Source organism: Epargyreus clarus, unplaced genomic scaffold (genome assembly GCF_041222505.1).
Source record: "Epargyreus clarus isolate Ecla_fem2 unplaced genomic scaffold, WU_Ecla_fem_2.2 ptg000013l, whole genome shotgun sequence".
NCBI lineage: Eukaryota > Metazoa > Arthropoda > Insecta > Lepidoptera > Hesperiidae > Epargyreus > Epargyreus clarus.
In genome coordinates, this window is record NW_027332221.1 from 7654359 (window position 1) to 7672913 (window position 18555).

General features: G+C 46.2%; 1 protein-coding gene and 1 pseudogene across 1 annotated transcript; both read right to left on the reverse strand.

Annotated features, from left to right (window-relative positions):
• Positions 1-1573: 1573 nt before the first annotated feature.
• LOC140746810 (uncharacterized) lies at positions 1574-14912 on the reverse strand (annotated as a pseudogene).
• Positions 14913-14929: 17 nt separating this feature from the next.
• LOC140746811 (uncharacterized) lies at positions 14930-17254 on the reverse strand (the record flags this gene model as incomplete). Its single annotated transcript, XM_073078908.1, has 1 exon — positions 14930-17254. A coding segment is annotated over exon 1 (2055 nt), but the record flags the coding sequence as incomplete, so codon positions are not given.
• Between the last annotated feature and the right edge of the window lie 1301 nt (positions 17255-18555).

The following is an 18555-nucleotide window of genomic DNA, read 5'->3' on the forward strand; positions in this document are numbered from 1 at the left end:
GCTCCACCCCACAACGGGTGCCACCCGTTAAAATCTCCGCCTACAATTTGGTGTGATCCTCTAGTGGCCTTCAGGAAGATATCAAGCTGCTCTAAGGTCTTGTGCGCATCTTGATCCGGTTCTATGTACACCGAGGCGATATAGATCTTCCGTCGACCCGCCGTGACCTGTACCACCGAGAGGTTGGCTGAGGAGTATTGAGAAAGTCCCAAAGATGGCCCGCATCCGGGTTTCACGAGTACGCAGGCTTTGACTCGTCTGTCTCCCGGGAACTGGTATATGTCAATACCAGGAACATTTCTCACCTCGCTTGTGTTACCAATATAAGGCTCAGAGACCAGAGCGATCTGCGACTGTCCGGCTATAAAAGTGACTAAAAACTCATGGAAACTGTTTTTGGACTTGTCCGTGTTACACTGGATTATATTAATGGGCCTATCAGTAACCATGGTCGATACGGTTATTAATTTTAGAGATCATTGCTCTCAAACGGGGACAGCTAGTTGATGTAGCCCTGTGATTGGTGCTCTCGGAGGTATTAAATCGGTCGTTGTGTTTAATACAGGTGAGACATTTGCTGGTCGAATCAATCTTATTTGGGCACTCGCCAATCTGATGGGACGCCTCTGCACAGTGCGCGCAATATACTGTGTTAGCTGGGCACTTGGATCGGAGGTGCCCAAAGGAGAGGCACTTGTAACATTGCACGAAAGGTGAAAACTCCTCTACGTGCACGCGCTGGTGGTCTATGCAGACGCGTTCCATCTGTACAAGTCTCCGCCACACCTGCGGCTGACAGACCAAGACGGCGTTATACAAGTCCGGGTTTCTATGCAGTATTGGTGATGTCCTCGGAAGTGACGGGCAACTCTGGTTTACTATTACTAGGTGCCATATTAAAACCTGTATATGTATCTGAAGCTGTAAGTTAGGTATACAAAAAAGAGATAAAAAGTATATTTTAAGTGTTAATTTTAAGTTAAAGTGATTGTGTTTAATATATTTCGAACTGCAACAAGAAATAGTGAAAGAAAACGTATAAAAAGATGTACAAAACAAAATTTAGTTCCGGAGATGAAAAATATTTTGGTCTCAAAATCGACCAGTCCACCTTAGTGAACGAATTGAGGGTGGGTGGGCGGTAAATTTTTTCAGATTTTCCAATTTTTTCAGGTTAGGTTAGGTTGGGTTTTTTTTTTTTTTTTTATTAATAAAACTACACTCCACAGAGTGATCGTCCGTGCCTTTTTTTATGGTAAGTTTATTTTGTCATATGGTTACTCGTAGTCAAATATTTGATAGCTCCACTATGAGCCTTCACTGTCACCACCGCACTTAACCGGGTAATGGCACGTGCCGATACCCAGTTTCATGCGGTGATGGCAGTGGCGGCTGTACAGAAAACCTTATTTTACTTACTACTACAGGACCTTTTTTTTTTTTTTTTATTATTTTTTTATTTTTTATATAATGGGTGGAACAGTTAGATATAGTTTTTTTTTTTTTTTTTTTTTTTTTTTTTACCTTGAGTTGGGACAATTTGTTGCTAACACAAACATAAACATAACATAAACTAGGACCTGTTTGCCTCGTCCTTTCCGGAGGCCGCGTCGAGCTTGCGGTTCGTGATTTGGTTTATAACCTTCGAGTCCCCGCTACGGATAGCCATCGAGATGTTATAGTCCTCCAGTCTTTCGTCGGTAGCAGTCATAGCTCTTAGGATGAACTGTGCTATGGCGTCGTTGCTGCAGTCGGTGTAATATGTGCAGCTGATGGTGTGACGCGATACTGCCACTACTGCGTGGGGGACACTGTCGTGCAGTTGCAGGTGTTTTGCGGATGTTCGCACTATTACCACTGTCTCGTACGTTGGTCCCTGTGCTTCATGTATGGTAAGGGTGCGCGATCCCTCTCCACTCCCGAAGCCCTCTTTCTTCAGACTCTCTTTCTCGGCTTGGGTGTGTACCAAGTAGAGAGTCTTCTCGAGGGTCTTTGGGACCTGCGCATCCGTGTACCGTTTCAGCTTCAGGGATCTTATACGTGACGTGGACGAGTATATGCCGCTGTATACCTCGCTTAGGACATATGCTACGTCCATCGGGTTCCTGTGCGTGCACAACAGTTCTTGGCTAATTCCGGTCACCTGGTTCGGGCGGCAGTATTGCAACTCGAAGAGGTTGTTCCGCTCGATGTACGGGAGTTGGTTAATGTCTCCGATGAGTATCACTTCCCTCGCTCCGGTTAGTCTTATCGCCATCACAATGGCCCCGAAATGGTTCATAAGTGCTTCGTCGACTAATAGTCGTCTGCAGCTGCCTTTTGAGCCATTTACCAGTACCGAGGCCAATGTGCGCACTTTCGTTGTGGCGAGCTTTCCGGACTTTCCGGTGCGGTAGGCGAGTCTCATGCGGAGATCTTTTGCTGCCTCCGTTGTGGCGGTGATGATTATGTCTTCGTTCTCCTGAAAGTGATTCACTATCCAAGTTGATTTTCCGCAGCCTGGGACCCCATTGATCCATGAGAATTTTGGTATCTCCCATGAATCAGGAGTGAAGCCGCCGCACTCTCCGGATAGGCTGTCCGCCATCGCTAGAATTTTCTCATCTAGCATTATCCTGGTGCAACGGGCTATCACTACTAGGGGGTCATCGTTTGGGGTGCAGAACTTTTCCCGGCCTAGTCGCTCACTCTCCTCTTCGTCCTTTGCAACGAATCCTCTGGTTGCGCTGTAGGCTGCCATATGACTCCCGGTTTCCTCGCCGGCAATCGTCTGGGAGGTATCGTTGTTATATAAGGCAGCTTCTGCTTTCTCGAGTCTCTCTCTCAGTAGCTTTAGGTCTTTCTGGAGGAAGGATTGCATGATGTTATAGCATGTCCTTTTGTTGTCCTCCTTTGTCGCTACTGTTAGTGCCTTGAACTCGAGAAATGCGTTTATGTAGTGGTCCAGAGGGTTCTTCGCTTCCCGGAGAGTTGGCGTCTCGACCAGCCCCTTTTCGGCTTTGGTCATGGCGGTCCTTGGCTGTAGTGAGTCCCTTTCAGGAGCTTTCTGAGTTCGGAGTTTGTGCGTGTGGTCTTTTTTGCCTGGAATTTGTTGAGAGGCGGCTTTGAATGTCTTCATTATCGCTGACAGCATTCCCTTCTTTACGCTTTTCTCGACTAGCTTCTGGTCGGCGGCTCTTTCAGCGGATCTTTTCTGTTGGAGTCTTTCTGATCCGCTGACTTCTTCAGGGCTAGCTATGGGGTGGCCCCATCTATCTTCGGGGTTTCGGGAGGAGGATGGGCCTGCCTTGTGTGGTTTTAGAAAACTGAGGTTTTCGCCCCTGTCTTCGTATACCACTACCTCGTGTTTTTCTGAGGCTTTGAGGCTCCCTGTGTAGTCCTCCGCTCTTCCCTTTATGTACTCCACTACCATAGCGTCCAGGCTTATTACCCTCGGTGTTGTTGCGGGTTCCTCGCCTGGTTGTCCTAGTCTCAGTAGCACTTCGCACGCTTGAGCGAACTGGGTCTCTTCGTCGCTCCCTTCGAATAGTGCGATCGTTTTGTTCCTCGTTCGCACTATTTTGCAGCGTTTGTTTGCCATCGAGATTTCAGACAGCGCGTTGTACGTGGTGCGCTTCATTGTAGCCCTGAAGGTGCTGCCATTCAGCAGGGCCGCTAGGCCGGGTGAAATGGCCACTCTGCCTGAGCACTTTGTGTTGCAGAAGCTTATGCCGAGGCGCTCTTCGTTGTTGTCCATGAAGAGGGCCACTCCCCGGATTCTCATGCTTGGCTCCCCTCGCTCTGCTTCATGTAGCAAGTTGTTAAATGCTGCCATGGTGCCGTCGAGGGGGCTTTGGCTCTGGGTGCGGTCCTCGTTTGTTTGGAGCGTGATGGTTGGCGTTCTTGTGGGAATTGTTACTGTCTGCGATAATGTAGAATTTCTTTTGGCTATGTAGTGGACGTACAATATTTAATTGTCCATTTAAAATTAAAATGTTAAAATTAAAATGTAAAGAAAATTAAAATCAAAATTGCATAAATAATATTTTAAAAAGTGTAAAAATAAAAATAAATTGTAAAATTAAAAATATTAAATCAAATTTAAAATACTGTATAAAATGTAAATTAAGAAAACAAAATAAGATAGTAAAATAATAAAGTAAAAAAATAATATAAAAATATTAAATATTTGGTTTATAAAAGTTGGACAACAAATCTTAGTTTTATATAGTTGTCTTATCGCGGTCGGTGTGGCCGAGCGGCACCGAGCGCGTGCGATCCCTCCCGCACGGGCCGCCTGCGCTTGGGCCGCGTATTCAAATCATCGAGTAGTCGTTACCGAGTCTATGTACGGCTACACCGCGCCACCTTATGCTTTCGCGCCGCTTAAATATTATTTTGCTGAACTTTATATGTGTGCTATATGTATGTGCTGAACTTTATTCTAATCTTCTTGCTGTCGCTTCGTTTCTCCTTCTGTTCTATTGTATGTGTGGACTAGTGTGTGTGAATAAAAATTGTGTCGCGTAAATTGACTTTTATAATTATTAAACCCGGCAACTAATCGCATAACCATACCATCTACTCCTAAAGCTACTATCCGAAAGATGGAATCCAGATAGTCAAGGAAGTGTGACCTCTTTTCCTCTTCCTCTAGGATCTTCGTCAGGTTTGGCTTCTCTAGTTTGACACCGATTTTGACCTCAGTCTCCATGCGGGTCACCAGGAATCTGGGGCATTCCAAGATCACATGCCAGACTGTCTCGCTGATGTTGGGGTCGCATTCGCATCCGGGGCTGTCTTTCAACTTGAACCGGTGTAAATACTCTCCCATTCCTCCGTGCCCCGTCAAGGCTTGCACATGTGCCGGTGTCAGTTTGGTCTTCCTTACGATCGCGTAGGCTTTGCCCACGTCCGGGAAGAAGGTCTTCGTAACTGACCCGGTGCTAGAGGTGGTGTAGCGATCCTGCCATTTGCGGATCGATTCCTCTCTGATTTTTCTCTTGACGAATGACAGCGGAGTTTCTGCGTAGTCCGGGGTGGTTGGTGTGTTCTTGGCGGCCGATTTGGCTAGCTCGTCTGCCCGTTCATTTCCGGCGGTCCCGATGTGAGCTCTGATCCAGAATAGCTGAACGTGTCTTCCTTCCCTCCTTAGCCCTCTGATGTTTTCTTTTATTGCCTTTGTCAGGGGGTGGGACGGTCTTGGGTTTTCGAGCAGTTCGAGCGAGGATCTTGAGTCGCTCATGATGTTTACGTTTTTGTTTCTGCTCGATCTCGCTTGTTCCACAGCCTTGTGTAGTGCGTACAGTTCGGCTTGGAACACCGTGCAGGAAGGATCTAGACTATAGGTCGAAAAACTGGTCTCCCGTCCGTCCTCCCACCATGTTAGGGCAGCGCCTGTTTTCCCTTCAATCTTGCTGCCGTCGGTGTAGATGTGGGGTCCGACGATATGGTGGGTGCTTAGGATTTCGGGGTCTACGCTCTCCAGCACTTTGTATGTGGTCGTTGTGAGTGCGGAGGGGTGAGGTAGATCTCCATATCTCACCGTCTGTTCCAGTTTTCTTCCAGGTGGTAGATAGTCTATGGACACGTTCTTCTTGGCCTTGTACAGGCTTGCTGATTCTTGGATCCGCAGGTCTAGTGGGAGTAGCCCAGATAGGACGAGTGCGGCGGTTAGTGACACGGTTCTATATGCCTTGCAGGTCTTTTGGGCGAAACTCCTTTGCAGGGCCTCCAATTGGCTCTTGTTCATTTGGAGGTCTGTCGCTTGAGACCATACGCTCGAGGCATATGTCACTATAGGTTCTATCACCGCGATGTAAATTGTTCGTACTATTTCGGTGTTAAGGCCCCAAGTCACCTTCGCGGCACACGCTAGTTGTTTGTATACATCTGCTGCTTTCCTGCATACGGCGGCCACGTGCGATTTGAAGGTGAGCTTGTTGTCTATAATGAGACCCAGGAGCTTCATCTCTTGTACCAGATGTAGTTGCGTGCCCGACATATAGAGCTTTGGGGGGTCGTATTTCAGCTTTTTGGTGATAAGCAGCGCGTTGGTCTTGTGCGGTGCAAATCTTAGCTTATTCCGAGTTCCCCATTTGACTACATCCGCTAGAGCGTTGTTGGCTGATTGCTCCAGGGTTTCCGTTTTGGCGCTCGAGAACACCAGTACGATGTCGTCCGCAAACGCTTGGCAATATACCTCTTTACCGGTTAGGTGGTTGAGTAGCGGGTCTAGGAGGATGTTCCAGAAGGTCGGTCCACCGATGGATCCTTGGACGCATCCCTTCGTGGTTTCCTTTTCGTGCGCCGCTCCGGCGAAGTTGATCTTCACCTTTCGGTCTTGGAGGTATGAATTAACCATCGCGTAGATGTTTCTTGGGCATTGTCTCCTTATTAGTTGGTGTTTCAGTGCCGGCCACCACGCGTTGTCGAAGGCCCCCTCTATGTCCAGTGAAACTAATAGTACGATCTTTTTGTTATTGATCTCTGATCGTACGTGTTCCATGAGGTCGTAGAGGGCGTCTTCGGTTCCGCGTTGTGGCAGGAAGCCATATTGCACGCTGTTGAGAGTCGGAAGGATGTGCCACTGGATTCGGCCTATCATGAGCTTTTCGATGATCTTGCCCATGACGGGAAGTAGGCCGATAGGTCGATACGACTTTGGGTTCGTGTAGTCGTCCTTTCCTGGCTTCCGGAGGATAACAACATGGGCCGTTTTTCACTGCTTGGGAAAGTAAGCTAGTTCTAGGCATTTGTTGGAGATCGCCATGAACGTATTCTTTTCGCATTGGATTGCCTCTGTGCAGATGTCGGCCGTCAACCCGTCGCTCCCGGGGGCTTTCTTCGGGTTCGTGGCTTTCAGCACCAGGTCGAGTTCTGCTGGTGTGAAGCTCGGGTCATCCGCCGACAGATCCGCTGGTTGTACCTCCGTCGATTTTCGGAGCTGCGTGTGGTACTGGTTGTCTGTTGTTATGGAGTCCTCAGGGTAGAAGGTGTCGGCGAGGAGTTTAGCCGATTTGTCTGGGGCCAGAGTCTGGCCACCGGCGTCTTTCAGCAGTTGGTCTTCCTGCCTCCTCGCTGTTCTCCTGATGACTCTGTAGATACCATCCCACATGCTCTCTCTCTCCTGCGTTGTGCAGAAATCCTTCCAACTCTTTGTTTGTGCTTCCTGAGCTTTGAGGGTATACACTTCCTTTGCCTTAACGTATTCTTTTATTACCGCCTCTCTCCGGTGGGGTGCAGCGTTTCTAATTCTTCTTTTCTTTTTGATCGTATCTTTTTGGGCCTCTTCAACGATCTTTGACCACCATGGCGGTCTAGCTTTCGCTTTCCAGGGCCCCACTTTGGGTATTGCTTTCTCGCACGCTTCCTGTATGGCGGCCGTGTAGGCCGTGATCACGTTTTCGAGGTCCTCGGGCGTTCTCCCTTCTCTGATGGTGTTCGGGGTGATGTTGTATTCCCCTAGTAGAGCTTTGAAGTGTGTGCGGAATTGGGGCCAGTTCGCCTTTTTCGTGTTAAATACGCGTGTGGTCGCGGCTCTATTTGATCTTAGTGCCGCGTCCAGTCGTATCACGAAGGTGATGGCGTTATGGTCCGATGTTGTTATATTTCCGTCCACTCTCCAGTCCTCTACTCTCCTTAGGAGCGACTGACTACATGCTGTCACGTCTACTATGCTCGTGAATAGTCTGTCTCCCCTATAGGTTTCGAAGGTTGGTGTTTTCCCGGTGTTTAAGACCTCGAGTTCCATTTCGTTCAGGAAGGTGCTGTATGCTGTGTTCATTAAGGGAACATAAGAAAAAGAAATATTGGGGTAAACGTTATAATTCCAAAACTTGGTACATAAAACAATATAAATTAATATGGAGACGTAGGCGATCGAGTTCCGAGTGCGCGCGCGCCGGTAGTGGGGCGGTCGGCGGGGACCTCAGACCCCTCCCTCTTCTCCGTCCCCGCGGTGTGTTGGCGCGGTGTTAATAGCGGCAACATGCTCCCGGCCCTGGAAAGCTGAGCAGCTTTCCAGTTGTGCTTCCTCGTCAGGCTTGGGCAGCATACAAATTCGATTTAAGGCGCGTCGTACAGTCCCTCTGGCTGTAAAAATATCAGCGACGCGAGTTATCCCATCAGATCCTGGGAACAACCTTTCGATCCGGCCAAGGCGCCAATACAAGGGTGGCGTATTGTCCTCCTTTATGATGACCAAGTCTCCTATTTGTAATGATTCTTCAGACTTAGCACGCCACTTTGCTCGCGTCTGTAGCTCGGCGATGTATTCGTGGCTCCAGCGCTTCCAGAAGATCTGCCTTATTTGCTCGAGACGTCGGAACCTGTCAAGACGGGTAGCATTAGCGTCTTGTAGACACGGAGATGGCAGCGCCTGAAGGGGTCTACCAATTAAAAAATGGCCCGGGGTTAAGGGATAAAGATCAGAAGGGGAGGAACTTAATGGACAAAGGGGGCGGCTATTGAGGATGCTTTCTATTTGGGCGAACAGGGAAGACAATTCCTCAAAAGTAAGGTGTGCATTTCCTAATATTCTAACTAAATGGAATTTAGCCGATTTCACACAGGCCTCCATCAAGCCATTGAAGTGAGGAGCGTATGCGGGTGAAAAACGAAATTTGACGCCCTCGCTAGCGGCAAACTTAAGGATGGAATCCTGGTTAGAGGTGAAGAATTCCTTTATTTCTTTAGAAGCTGCAACAAAGTTTCCACCATTGTCACAATATATTTTATTAGGGAGCCCTCTCCTAGCAATAAAGCGTTTTAAACTTAAAATAAAGGCATCTTTTGAAAGCTCGCTTACTGCTTCTAAATGAACGCACTTATACCTAAAACATATAAAAATGCATAGATAACATTTCGTTATTTTACAACCACGACCCTTGCGATCCGTGATCATAAATGGACCCGCGAAATCAGTTCCCACAGTGATAAATGGGAAGTCGGGTACAAGTCTGTCGGTAGGTAAATTGCCCATTATATTTTGCATTGTTTTACCTTGGAAACGCCTACATACGTTACAATTACGCGCAGTACGACGAGCCAAGTTTCTTCCACCGATAGGCCAAAATCGGGTCCTAATAGAGGCTAGCAGCGTTTGAGGCCCGACATGCAGAAGCTTTCGGTGTTCATGTTGGAATAGAAGATGGGTAAAATGATGTTTGGAACTCAACAATATGGGGTGTTTCATATCGAAACTATATTCAGAGGCTTGTATTCGACCGCCTACTCTAATGACCCCTTCATGTAAAAAGGGGTTGAGCGCAGAAATATGGGACTTGGAGTTTAATGATTTGCCATTAGACAAAATGTCGTATTCTTTGGGGAATGACTCCAACTGGGAACTACGGATTAATGAATTCAAAGCTTTATTAATTTCATGAGTAGTCAACGGACCTGTATGTTTATTTTTAGGATTTCTACAATTATGAATAAATCTATGTGTATATGCAAAAATGTGTTTTAATTGTTTAATGTTGGAAAATTTATTTATTTGAGATGACGTATTGATTGTATTAACAGAAGTGCAAGCAATTGTCTTCATTTCAGGTAAATCATCATTATTTTGTGGTTGTAGACTAAACCAATCAGACTCGGAAAATGACAAGAAACTGGGTCCATGCCACCACATTTCACAACTGGCGACTTCTTGGGGATTGACCCCACGGGATAGTAGGTCAGCAGGGTTGTGTTCTGTGGGGACATGTCTCCAAGAATCGATGTCGGTCAATTCTCTGATTGAGGCCACTCTATTAGCTACAAATGTTTTTAAATTATTCGTACGGACACGTAGCCAACTGAGAACGATACTAGAGTCGGTCCAGTACACATGCCGTGATATCTTACGACGCAAGGCTTGTGTCACTGAAGAGCTCATTTCAGCTGCAAGCAGAGCACCTGAGAGTTCAAGACGAGGTATAGTGGTAGGATTTGACGCAGGAGCAACGCGTGACTTAGCACATAGAAGATGGACATGTACTCGGCCCGCCTTGTCTATGGACCGAAGGTATAAGCAGGCTCCATAAGCGCGTTGCGAAGCATCACAAAAACAATGCATTTCAACGGACATCGGGTCTTCAACAGATACCCACCTAGGCACATATAAGTCAGAGATATATTTAAGACCTTCAGTAAAGGTTTTCCATGTCTTGGCGATCTCTTCAGGTGCAGGGTCGTCCCAATCGAATTTCAGAGACCATAAGGTCTGAATTAAAATTTTGGGAACGATAGTGCACAAGGATAGGAGGCCCAGGGAATCGAAGATTCTGAAAGTAGAAGAAAGGATACCTCGCTTAGTAACCACAGAGGTGTGGTCTTCGCCTATTGGAAAATGCAAGCTGTCTGAAGACGGATTCCAATCTAATCCCAACGTATTAGTTGAATGACTAAATGTCAAGTTACCAGAAGACTGCGTTACATCTGGAGGTATTAAAGAAGGTAAATTCGAACGATATTTCCTTAAATTGAAACCCGCTTTAAGGAGATTCGCTGACGTTGACTGCTGAATAAAACGAAGCTGACTTTCGTCATCGTGTGAAGTTAGCAGGTCATCTACGTAAATATCTTGCTGTATAATGGTTTTTATTAAATCGCTACATTCTTCACCGACTTGCCAGAGACATTTAGTGGCAAGATAGCTGGCGCAAGCAAAGCCGTAGGTAACCGTGTTAAGCCTGAGAGTTTGAAGTGCCTTATCTTCCGCGTCACGCCATAGAATCAACTGCATATTTCGGTCAGACTCATCTACCAATACCTGGCGGTACATTTTTTCAATATCCGCCGACAGCACATAACGATGTTGACGAAATCGAATGAGGATATTGAAAAGAGAATCTTGAACAGTAGGCCCTATCAATTGAATGTCGTTTATAGACAAACCAGATGCGGTACGTGCAGAGGCGTCAAACACTACGCGAAGACGCGTGGACTCACTATCCTCGCGGACGACTGGGTGATGCGGAACAAAGTAGGAGCTCTCAGGTCGGTCTTCCTCTGAAGGTGATAAATGACCTAAGCTGTGGTATTCATTAATGAAATTTACATAAGCAGACAGCTCAGGATGTTTACGGAAACGACGCTCTAAATTTAGAAATCTGTGTTTAGCTATGAAATAAGATTCACCTAAACAGTCAATATTGTCAGTGAGCGGCAGCTTGACACAGAAACGACCTTCCTTCGTTCGTTTAGTGTGCTGTAAAAAATGAAGTTCACAAGCTCTTTGCTCATCAGTGAGTAGCGGTTTCTGTGGCAAGCTTTCCAGCTCCCAGAAGAGTTTTAAATCATTGTGAAGTTCGATTATGCTATTATTGTGCTCAATATTTGCTAAATTGCATTTTATATTGTCGACATTCCAAGCGTTACACATGGGACCTGCAATGAGCCATCCTAGTTTAGAATCATGTAAGAAAGGGTTGCCTTTTCCTAAAGAGTGCCGTTTGGTACCTATGATGTCCCAAAATAAGTCAGCACCGATAAGCAATCCAATTTCGGAAGGCTCATAAAAGCTGGGATCGGCTAGCTCGAATGACTTTAAGTTTAAATGTGCAATATTTAGATTAGTTTTAGGTATTTTTCCTGAAATTTGTGGTATGACCAAACACGATGTCATTACCTTGAATGAACGCACTATAGACTTTATGCATATGTTGCAACGTTCAGTGTTGAGTTTAAATGAAGTGTTACCTATTCCGATAACATTTTTGATAGTTGAGGTTAATGGAATTAAATTTAATTGCTCCTTTAAAGCCTCTGTGACGAAAGAAGACTGGCTTCCGCTGTCCAATAATGTCTTAGTCGTGAGCGATTTATTGGTTATTGGATTTATAATTTCAACTAATGCAGTACATAATAGAGTCTCAGAGGATGAAACAGCTGACATTGAAACAGGTTCAGAGTCTGTGTTAACAGTGTCAGGTTCCGTGGGCTTATGTAATTGGGTGTTATGACGTTTTTTACAAATTTTACATTTACCTGGTAGCCTGCATGCACCTTGATGATGGCCTTGTCGCAAACAATTTGTGCATAATTTTAATTTAGATACAACAGCTAATTTATCATCAATTGATTTGAGCTTGAATTGAGCGCAATCGTAAATACGGTGAGAGTCACTATGACAGAATACGCACTTTTTAAAATTTTGAGAAGATAAATGATCCTGATTAGAAGTAATAAAAGATTTTGTATGGGAATTGGGTGTTTGTTTCGTGCCTGAAAATTGATTGGGTGAAGGTTTAATTATCTTATCTTGCTTGCTGCGGTAAACGGATTCAAGAACATCGGCACGACCCCTAATAAAGGATAAAAAATCGTCTAAAGTGGGCATTTCCGAGATATCAACTTTGGCTTGAATGTACTCTTCCCACTTAACACGAGTACTGCTGTCCAACTTCGCTGCAAACGTATATATGATCACGGTGTCCCAATGAGTAGTTGGCTGTTTTAAGCTGTTTAAAGCGCGTAAGTTTTTGGTGATGTGGTCTACGAGAAATCTTAGAGATTTATCAGATTCACGCAACGGATCAATACTAAATAAAGACTTTAAATGATTATTTACTAACTGACGAACATTATTATAGCGTTCACAAAGAATATTCCACGCCTTAAGATAATTATTGTCTGTGACTTCAAGGTTACTGATCACACGAGCAGCTTCGCCCTCCAAGTAAGAGTTTAAATAGTGAAATTTGTGTATATTTTTTATTTTAGAGTTATTATGTATTAGAGAAGAAAATGTGTCATGAAATTCTAGCCATTTAAAAAATGTGCCGTCAAAATTATTAATTTTAATAACAGGTAGACGAAATCCGATTACTTCATGATCATCATCATTGGCTGAAACGAAGCTGCTATTGTGTTCAAGTGTTGACCTTTTCCTCGAACTACTAGATGAAATAATTTCTTGGGCCTTTGCGATTGAATTGTGGAAAGCTTGTTCCATGGCTTCTCTAGTATCTAATTCAGAAGTTAAATTAATTTCATCCATCCCCTCGATACGATTTTGCACGCCATCGAATTCGACAAACAACGCTTCAATTTTTACTAACTTTTGTGTTAGCACGTTAATTTCGATAGGAGTAAGTTTTTTACATTGATATTCATCTAATTGATTAGTAAATTTTGTAATGCGACCCTTAATTGAGGCACGTTTTAAATTTAAAGACTTATAAGTAGTCTCCATACCGATTAAATTAACGCGCAATTAAAAGAAGTGTTTAAACAAATATAAAAAACTTTGCATACGATACGCCCCTCACTCCAATAACAGGTGACTCGAGAACCGGTCTGGATCGGCTGATAAGGGCTGGCCGCTCTGCAGTAGCAGGTAACGCGCAGCGCCAGTGTGCACGGCGACCCAAGATGCGGCGGTGCTCAGTGAGCGAAGCACGCACGGCAGCTGGAATTGATTATTTGAATGCTTTGTATATTTACGCAGAATAGATACTAGGACAGGTAGGGTGCTAGTTATAAACGATGAAATTGAGAAGATTATGCATTTGCAATATTGAAATTAGTGACTGTAAGCATTAAGCGACAGATTTAAATTAACAATGCTTATAACAGTTATAAGACTACTTAACAGCTTAAGTGAATGAATGCTTCTTATGTAATAACAACTATTGTAATGGATAGCTCGAATAGGTATTATTCAGAATAGGTTAAGCTATTATGATTTTAATTTTTGCAGTAGGCTTAATTAGGCAGTAATATTGTTGAATGCAGGCTTTTAAGCCATAAACAGGTGCCAAATGATTATTTGGAATAGCTAAAAAAACAGCGTTGCGTAATGAGTGAATAGAATTGAATAACGGAATTATGAGTCACTGTTTGCACAAAAGAAATGCTAATGGAAGACAGCTGGAAGGATAGAATTAGGATTAAATGGAACGGGCTCACTTTTGGTTGGCAAAACCGCTGCTGTGGCGCGTGAACTGCTGGACCTCAGCTTGGCCGGCTCGCGATGACTGCAAAAGTGCTCGTTCTGGATGGTGTCTTGACCGCTGTTGGGATGCTGCACTGGGTGTCTCGTAGCAGTTGAAGTCCTCTTCGCTCGTTTTCTTGTTCCGTGTTGGCAAGTTAGCGGGAGCGCGAGGCAGTTGAACGCTTCGACCTTTGTTCGACCCGGCGCGGCACCGCGTGGCGTTGTCGGTATTAGCCCGGCAACCCGATAGATTTAGATGCGAATTTATCACGGTCGCCACTTTATGTTCATTAAGGGAACATAAGAAAAAGAAATATTGGGGTAAACGTTATAATTCCAAAACTTGGTACATAAAACAATATAAATTAATATGGAGACGTAGGCGATCGAGTTCCGAGTGCGCGCGCGCCGGTAGTGGGGCGGTCGGCGGGGACCTCAGACCCCTCCCTCTTCTCCGTCCCCGCGGTGTGTTGGCGCGGTGTTAATAGCGGCAACATGCTGTACCTCTTTGATTTTCTCGACTGCTGCCCCACCAGTGACTCCAGGCATTTACGTCCCCCGCCACGATGATATTTTTAGTTCCTAGTTTCTGGCACGCTTTCCGAGTGCGTACCAGGTATGGATCTATTTCTTGGTCTCCCTCGAAGTAGACTGACACGACACCTATCTTGAGCTGACCCGCTGTGATGAGGGCTGCCGCCTCAGTTTCAGTGACCAGCTGGGGGTCGTCGTTGACCTCCAGCTGTTCGCCGAATACGAGTATCGCTGCCTTCACTGGTTTTTGTCTGTTTTGAGTGCATTGGATGATCTTCGTCCCTGGGTAGTGTCCCATGGCACCTTCTTTACCCACGTACGGTTCTTGTACGAGGGCAATGTGCATACCCTGCTCTCTTGCAGCTTGAACCAGTTCCACAGTTGCCAGCTTTGAGCGCTGCAGATTTACTTGTACTATCCGCAGGCTTGCCCTGTATGTCTTCTTCGGGGGAGAAGCTTTATGTCCCTGGACGCCTTTAGCAATAGGTGATGCGGACTGATGCGAGACCGCGCTATTGCATCCCACTTTTGTCGCTCTGGACATTCATCGCTGAATGCCAGGTGCTTCCCTTCGCCCTTCCCGGTTGTCCGTCTACAGTTTATGCAGACTGGTGCCTCGTGCCCCAGTCTCTTCGGGCATTTTTCCCATGTGTGGGCCTCTCCACAGTAGCTGCATGCCTGGTTTGGTTCTTTGCATACGGCCTTTGTATGGCCGTAGCCCAGGCATTTCGTGCACTGTACGAGCGGGGATTGGTCCACTATGGGTCTTCTCTGGAGGCCGATGTACACTGTTCCGGCCTCCGTGAGTTTTTTATGGATTGCTGGGGAGAGCTCCAGGATCGGGTGGCATTCGTGCGGGTTCCTCGCTCGTTTCCTATAGCGGACGCGAATCGTCCTATCCTTCTCACCGATGTCGTTGAGCAAGTGTTTATTTTGTGCCCAAAGGTGGTCCACTATTTCGTCATCGGTGTGGTAGGACAGGACGTCCTTTATCTTGCCCAGGGGGTTGTTGGTTCTGGCCACTTCTACTTTTAGTTCTTTGTCCGCGGCCACTCGGCTTTGCACCAGGGACATGTCTTCTTTTGTCCTGCAGCTCAATACTACTTTTTGGTTCCTGGCTTTCCTGATTCTGTCCACCTTAGCACCCGTTCTTTTCAGATCTAGGGCCACTCTGATAGTCTCGATCACGTTTTCTCCTGTTTTGTTCGGGTCCGTCGATGAGACTATCAGAGTGTGGGTGGGGTTTGGCTTTGGTGGTGGGGGCTTGGAAACCGCTTGAGCGTAGGTGGGCTTGGATGCTGTCGCCTTCGCGAGTTCTTGCAGGGCTATCTCAGTTCCTATGCTGATGGCTGGTGGGGGTGTCCGCTGCTTCTGCTCGCGCATTGTTCGCAGCTCTGAGGAGACAGCTTCCAGACGCTCGTGTATCGGCTGCAGATGTTCATTGATATTCTGCGGCGGGGTTGTTTGTTTTTTTGTTTCTGTCAAGGTGTCATTAATTTTTGTTAATTGTCCTTTTATTTCTGTCAACTCTTTGGGGTTAGGTAGGTCTTTTTCGGAGAGGGGGCTGGCTACTTGCTTTTCTAAGATTTTGTTGCTGGTAACCTTCAGTTCGTCGGAGCAGACTCTGAGTTTTTCCAGATCTTTTCTTAATCTGTCTAGTTGCTCGGAGATGGTGTGGACGCTCTGGATGATTTTGGCGTGTTCGGTCCTTAGAGGCTCTACGTTGGTCGTCCTCTTTTCCGTTACCATCTCCTTGGATTTAGTCAGAGCCTCTCTCATCGTCTGCTCGATACTTTGGGTTACCTTGACCAGGGCTTTAATTTGGCTGTAGGGCTCCTGGGTCTCGTAGCCTAACCAACTCCTTATGGCCTTTGTCTCCTCCAAGTTCGCGGAAATTTCGGTTCTCGCCTTGTGCAGGTCTTCGGTCAGGGCTTTGATGGTTTCGGCCGTCTGTTTATTATGCGCCCTCTCTGTCCTGACCAATTCCTGCGCATGGCGAGATCTTTCTTTTTCCAAGTTAAATTTGTGCCGCGACCTGGAGTCCGACAGGGCCAGCACGGTCTCGTACAGAGTCTGCAGGCATTCGAGTGTGGTGGTCTTACACTCTCTCTTCATGTTTCTTGCAGCCTCCAGTGCTTCCTTTGCCCTCTGGAGTTGCTCATTGGCCAATTTTGTAGCCATGTCCATCTGGATCCCACTCCGCCTGTTAGAGGTTCTAATGATACTAGGTCTTCCTTGCTCGGATGCCACTGACACATCCGAGAATTCGTCATCAGACTCCACAGGTCGGGGTGGGATCTCAGATTGTTCCCACGACTCTATTTTCTGGAGGACTGAGTCGGCTGTGGTCTTCTCCGTCTGCGGGGCTCTTTCCACTGAGTCCTCGCTGAAAGAGGACCTCGCGGTAGCGGCCTTGGATAGGACCTTCTCTCGCAGCGATCGCTGCGTCTTCAGTACCGGTCGTGATGTTGATGATTTCATTGCCGGTGCTGATGCGCTCGAAGTGGCCTCCGCAGAGTTCTTGGTGGTCCTGGCTACGGTTGACATTATTATTTGTTGCTTAACTATTACTTACTTATTACTTAACTATACTTAACTATAGAGTACTATTTCTAAACTTAGTCTATGGTCCTGTGTGGCGGCGATGGCGGTGCCGGAGTAAGTCTTGCTTCTTCTTGTTCACGGATCTCGGTGCGTGCTTAGAATTTGGAGATTCTGTTGGGGCAGAATGACGGAGAATCTCCTCCCGAGTCGTTTGAGCCCAAACTCGGGTATCCTAGCCCGCCTGGATCAGGAGTTGTAGTCCGGGGGGGTGAGATATCCTTGCGCGGGGGGAGGGGGGAGAGGGTTTCGTGGGTCGACGATTGAGGGGGGGTTCACTTTGAGTGTGCGGGGGGGGGGTCCGAGGGGGTCGGGGGAGGGGGGTCAGTTTAAGGTGGCTTGATGGGGAGTCACCTGAGGGGGTTCACTGGGGGGGGTCACCTGAGGGGGTTCACTAGGGGGGGTCACCTGGAGGGGGTTCACTAGGGGGGGGGGGTTATGCAAGGGGTGGAGAGTCCTCGTTGAGCTGGTTCAGGAGAGTCCAAACACGGAGGGTGTCGGTCTTCCTGTTCCGGAGTTCCCTTGGGTGGTGTTGGTGAGTGATGTTTGTCGTGTGCGGAGTCCTACGTCGGTGCGGGCGAGGTCTTGGAGCCAGTATCGGAGCGCGAGCAGATTTAGCCGCGTGCTAGCGAGATTAACCACGTGCGTGCTAGGTTATAGTTCCGACCGCGTGGTCGAGTTTTCACCACGTGGTTTTTTGTACTTTGCGGCCGTCGTATCTCCGTGTAGAGTAGGAGTTTCCGGGAGATACGGGTGTCGTTTGATTCGTCTCGCTGAGGTCTACTCGAGGTATTGTTTGGTCGGTTGGTTGGATTTGCCGTTACCTGGATAATGCTCTTCAAAGTCCAGGGTCTGCTGCTCCGGAGTCCTTTGATGTAGGGTGTTGCGCACACGAATCCTGGTGAATCACTCACTGTTTCATCACTTGAACAAGTTCTAGATGTTAAATTCACTGGTTTTCCGGTTTTATTGATTTTTAAGTGTGGAGCTAATCTTGTTTCGACCGGTGCAAGGTGCTTACTGGGTTAGGTTGGGTTAGGTTTTTTTTTTTTTTTTTTTTTTTTTTTAATAAAACTACACTCCACAGACTGATCGTCCGTGCCTTTTTTTATGGTAAGTTTATTTTGTCATGTGTTACATAGCTCCACTTGGCCCGCGCTCCAGCCCTCTGCTTGTACACTGGCTATATAAGTCTATGCAAGAGCAGTGGCTGCAGCGAGGGTCTTACATTAGTTTTTATGAGGCTTAATTTAAGGACCATGTATATTTCTAAATACTTATATAATTTGTTTTTTTTTTTTTGATATATTTATGTGTATATATTTATGTTTTTTTTTTTTTATATTAAATACATGTTTACATATGACATTAGTATTTTGTTACATAACTATTTGACTATTGACTATTACATTTTATTACGCTGTTACTTAACTATTTGACTATTACATTTTATTTACCGACTTACGACTATACAATGGGACTGACTTACAACTATACGTGCTATATAATATTATGGT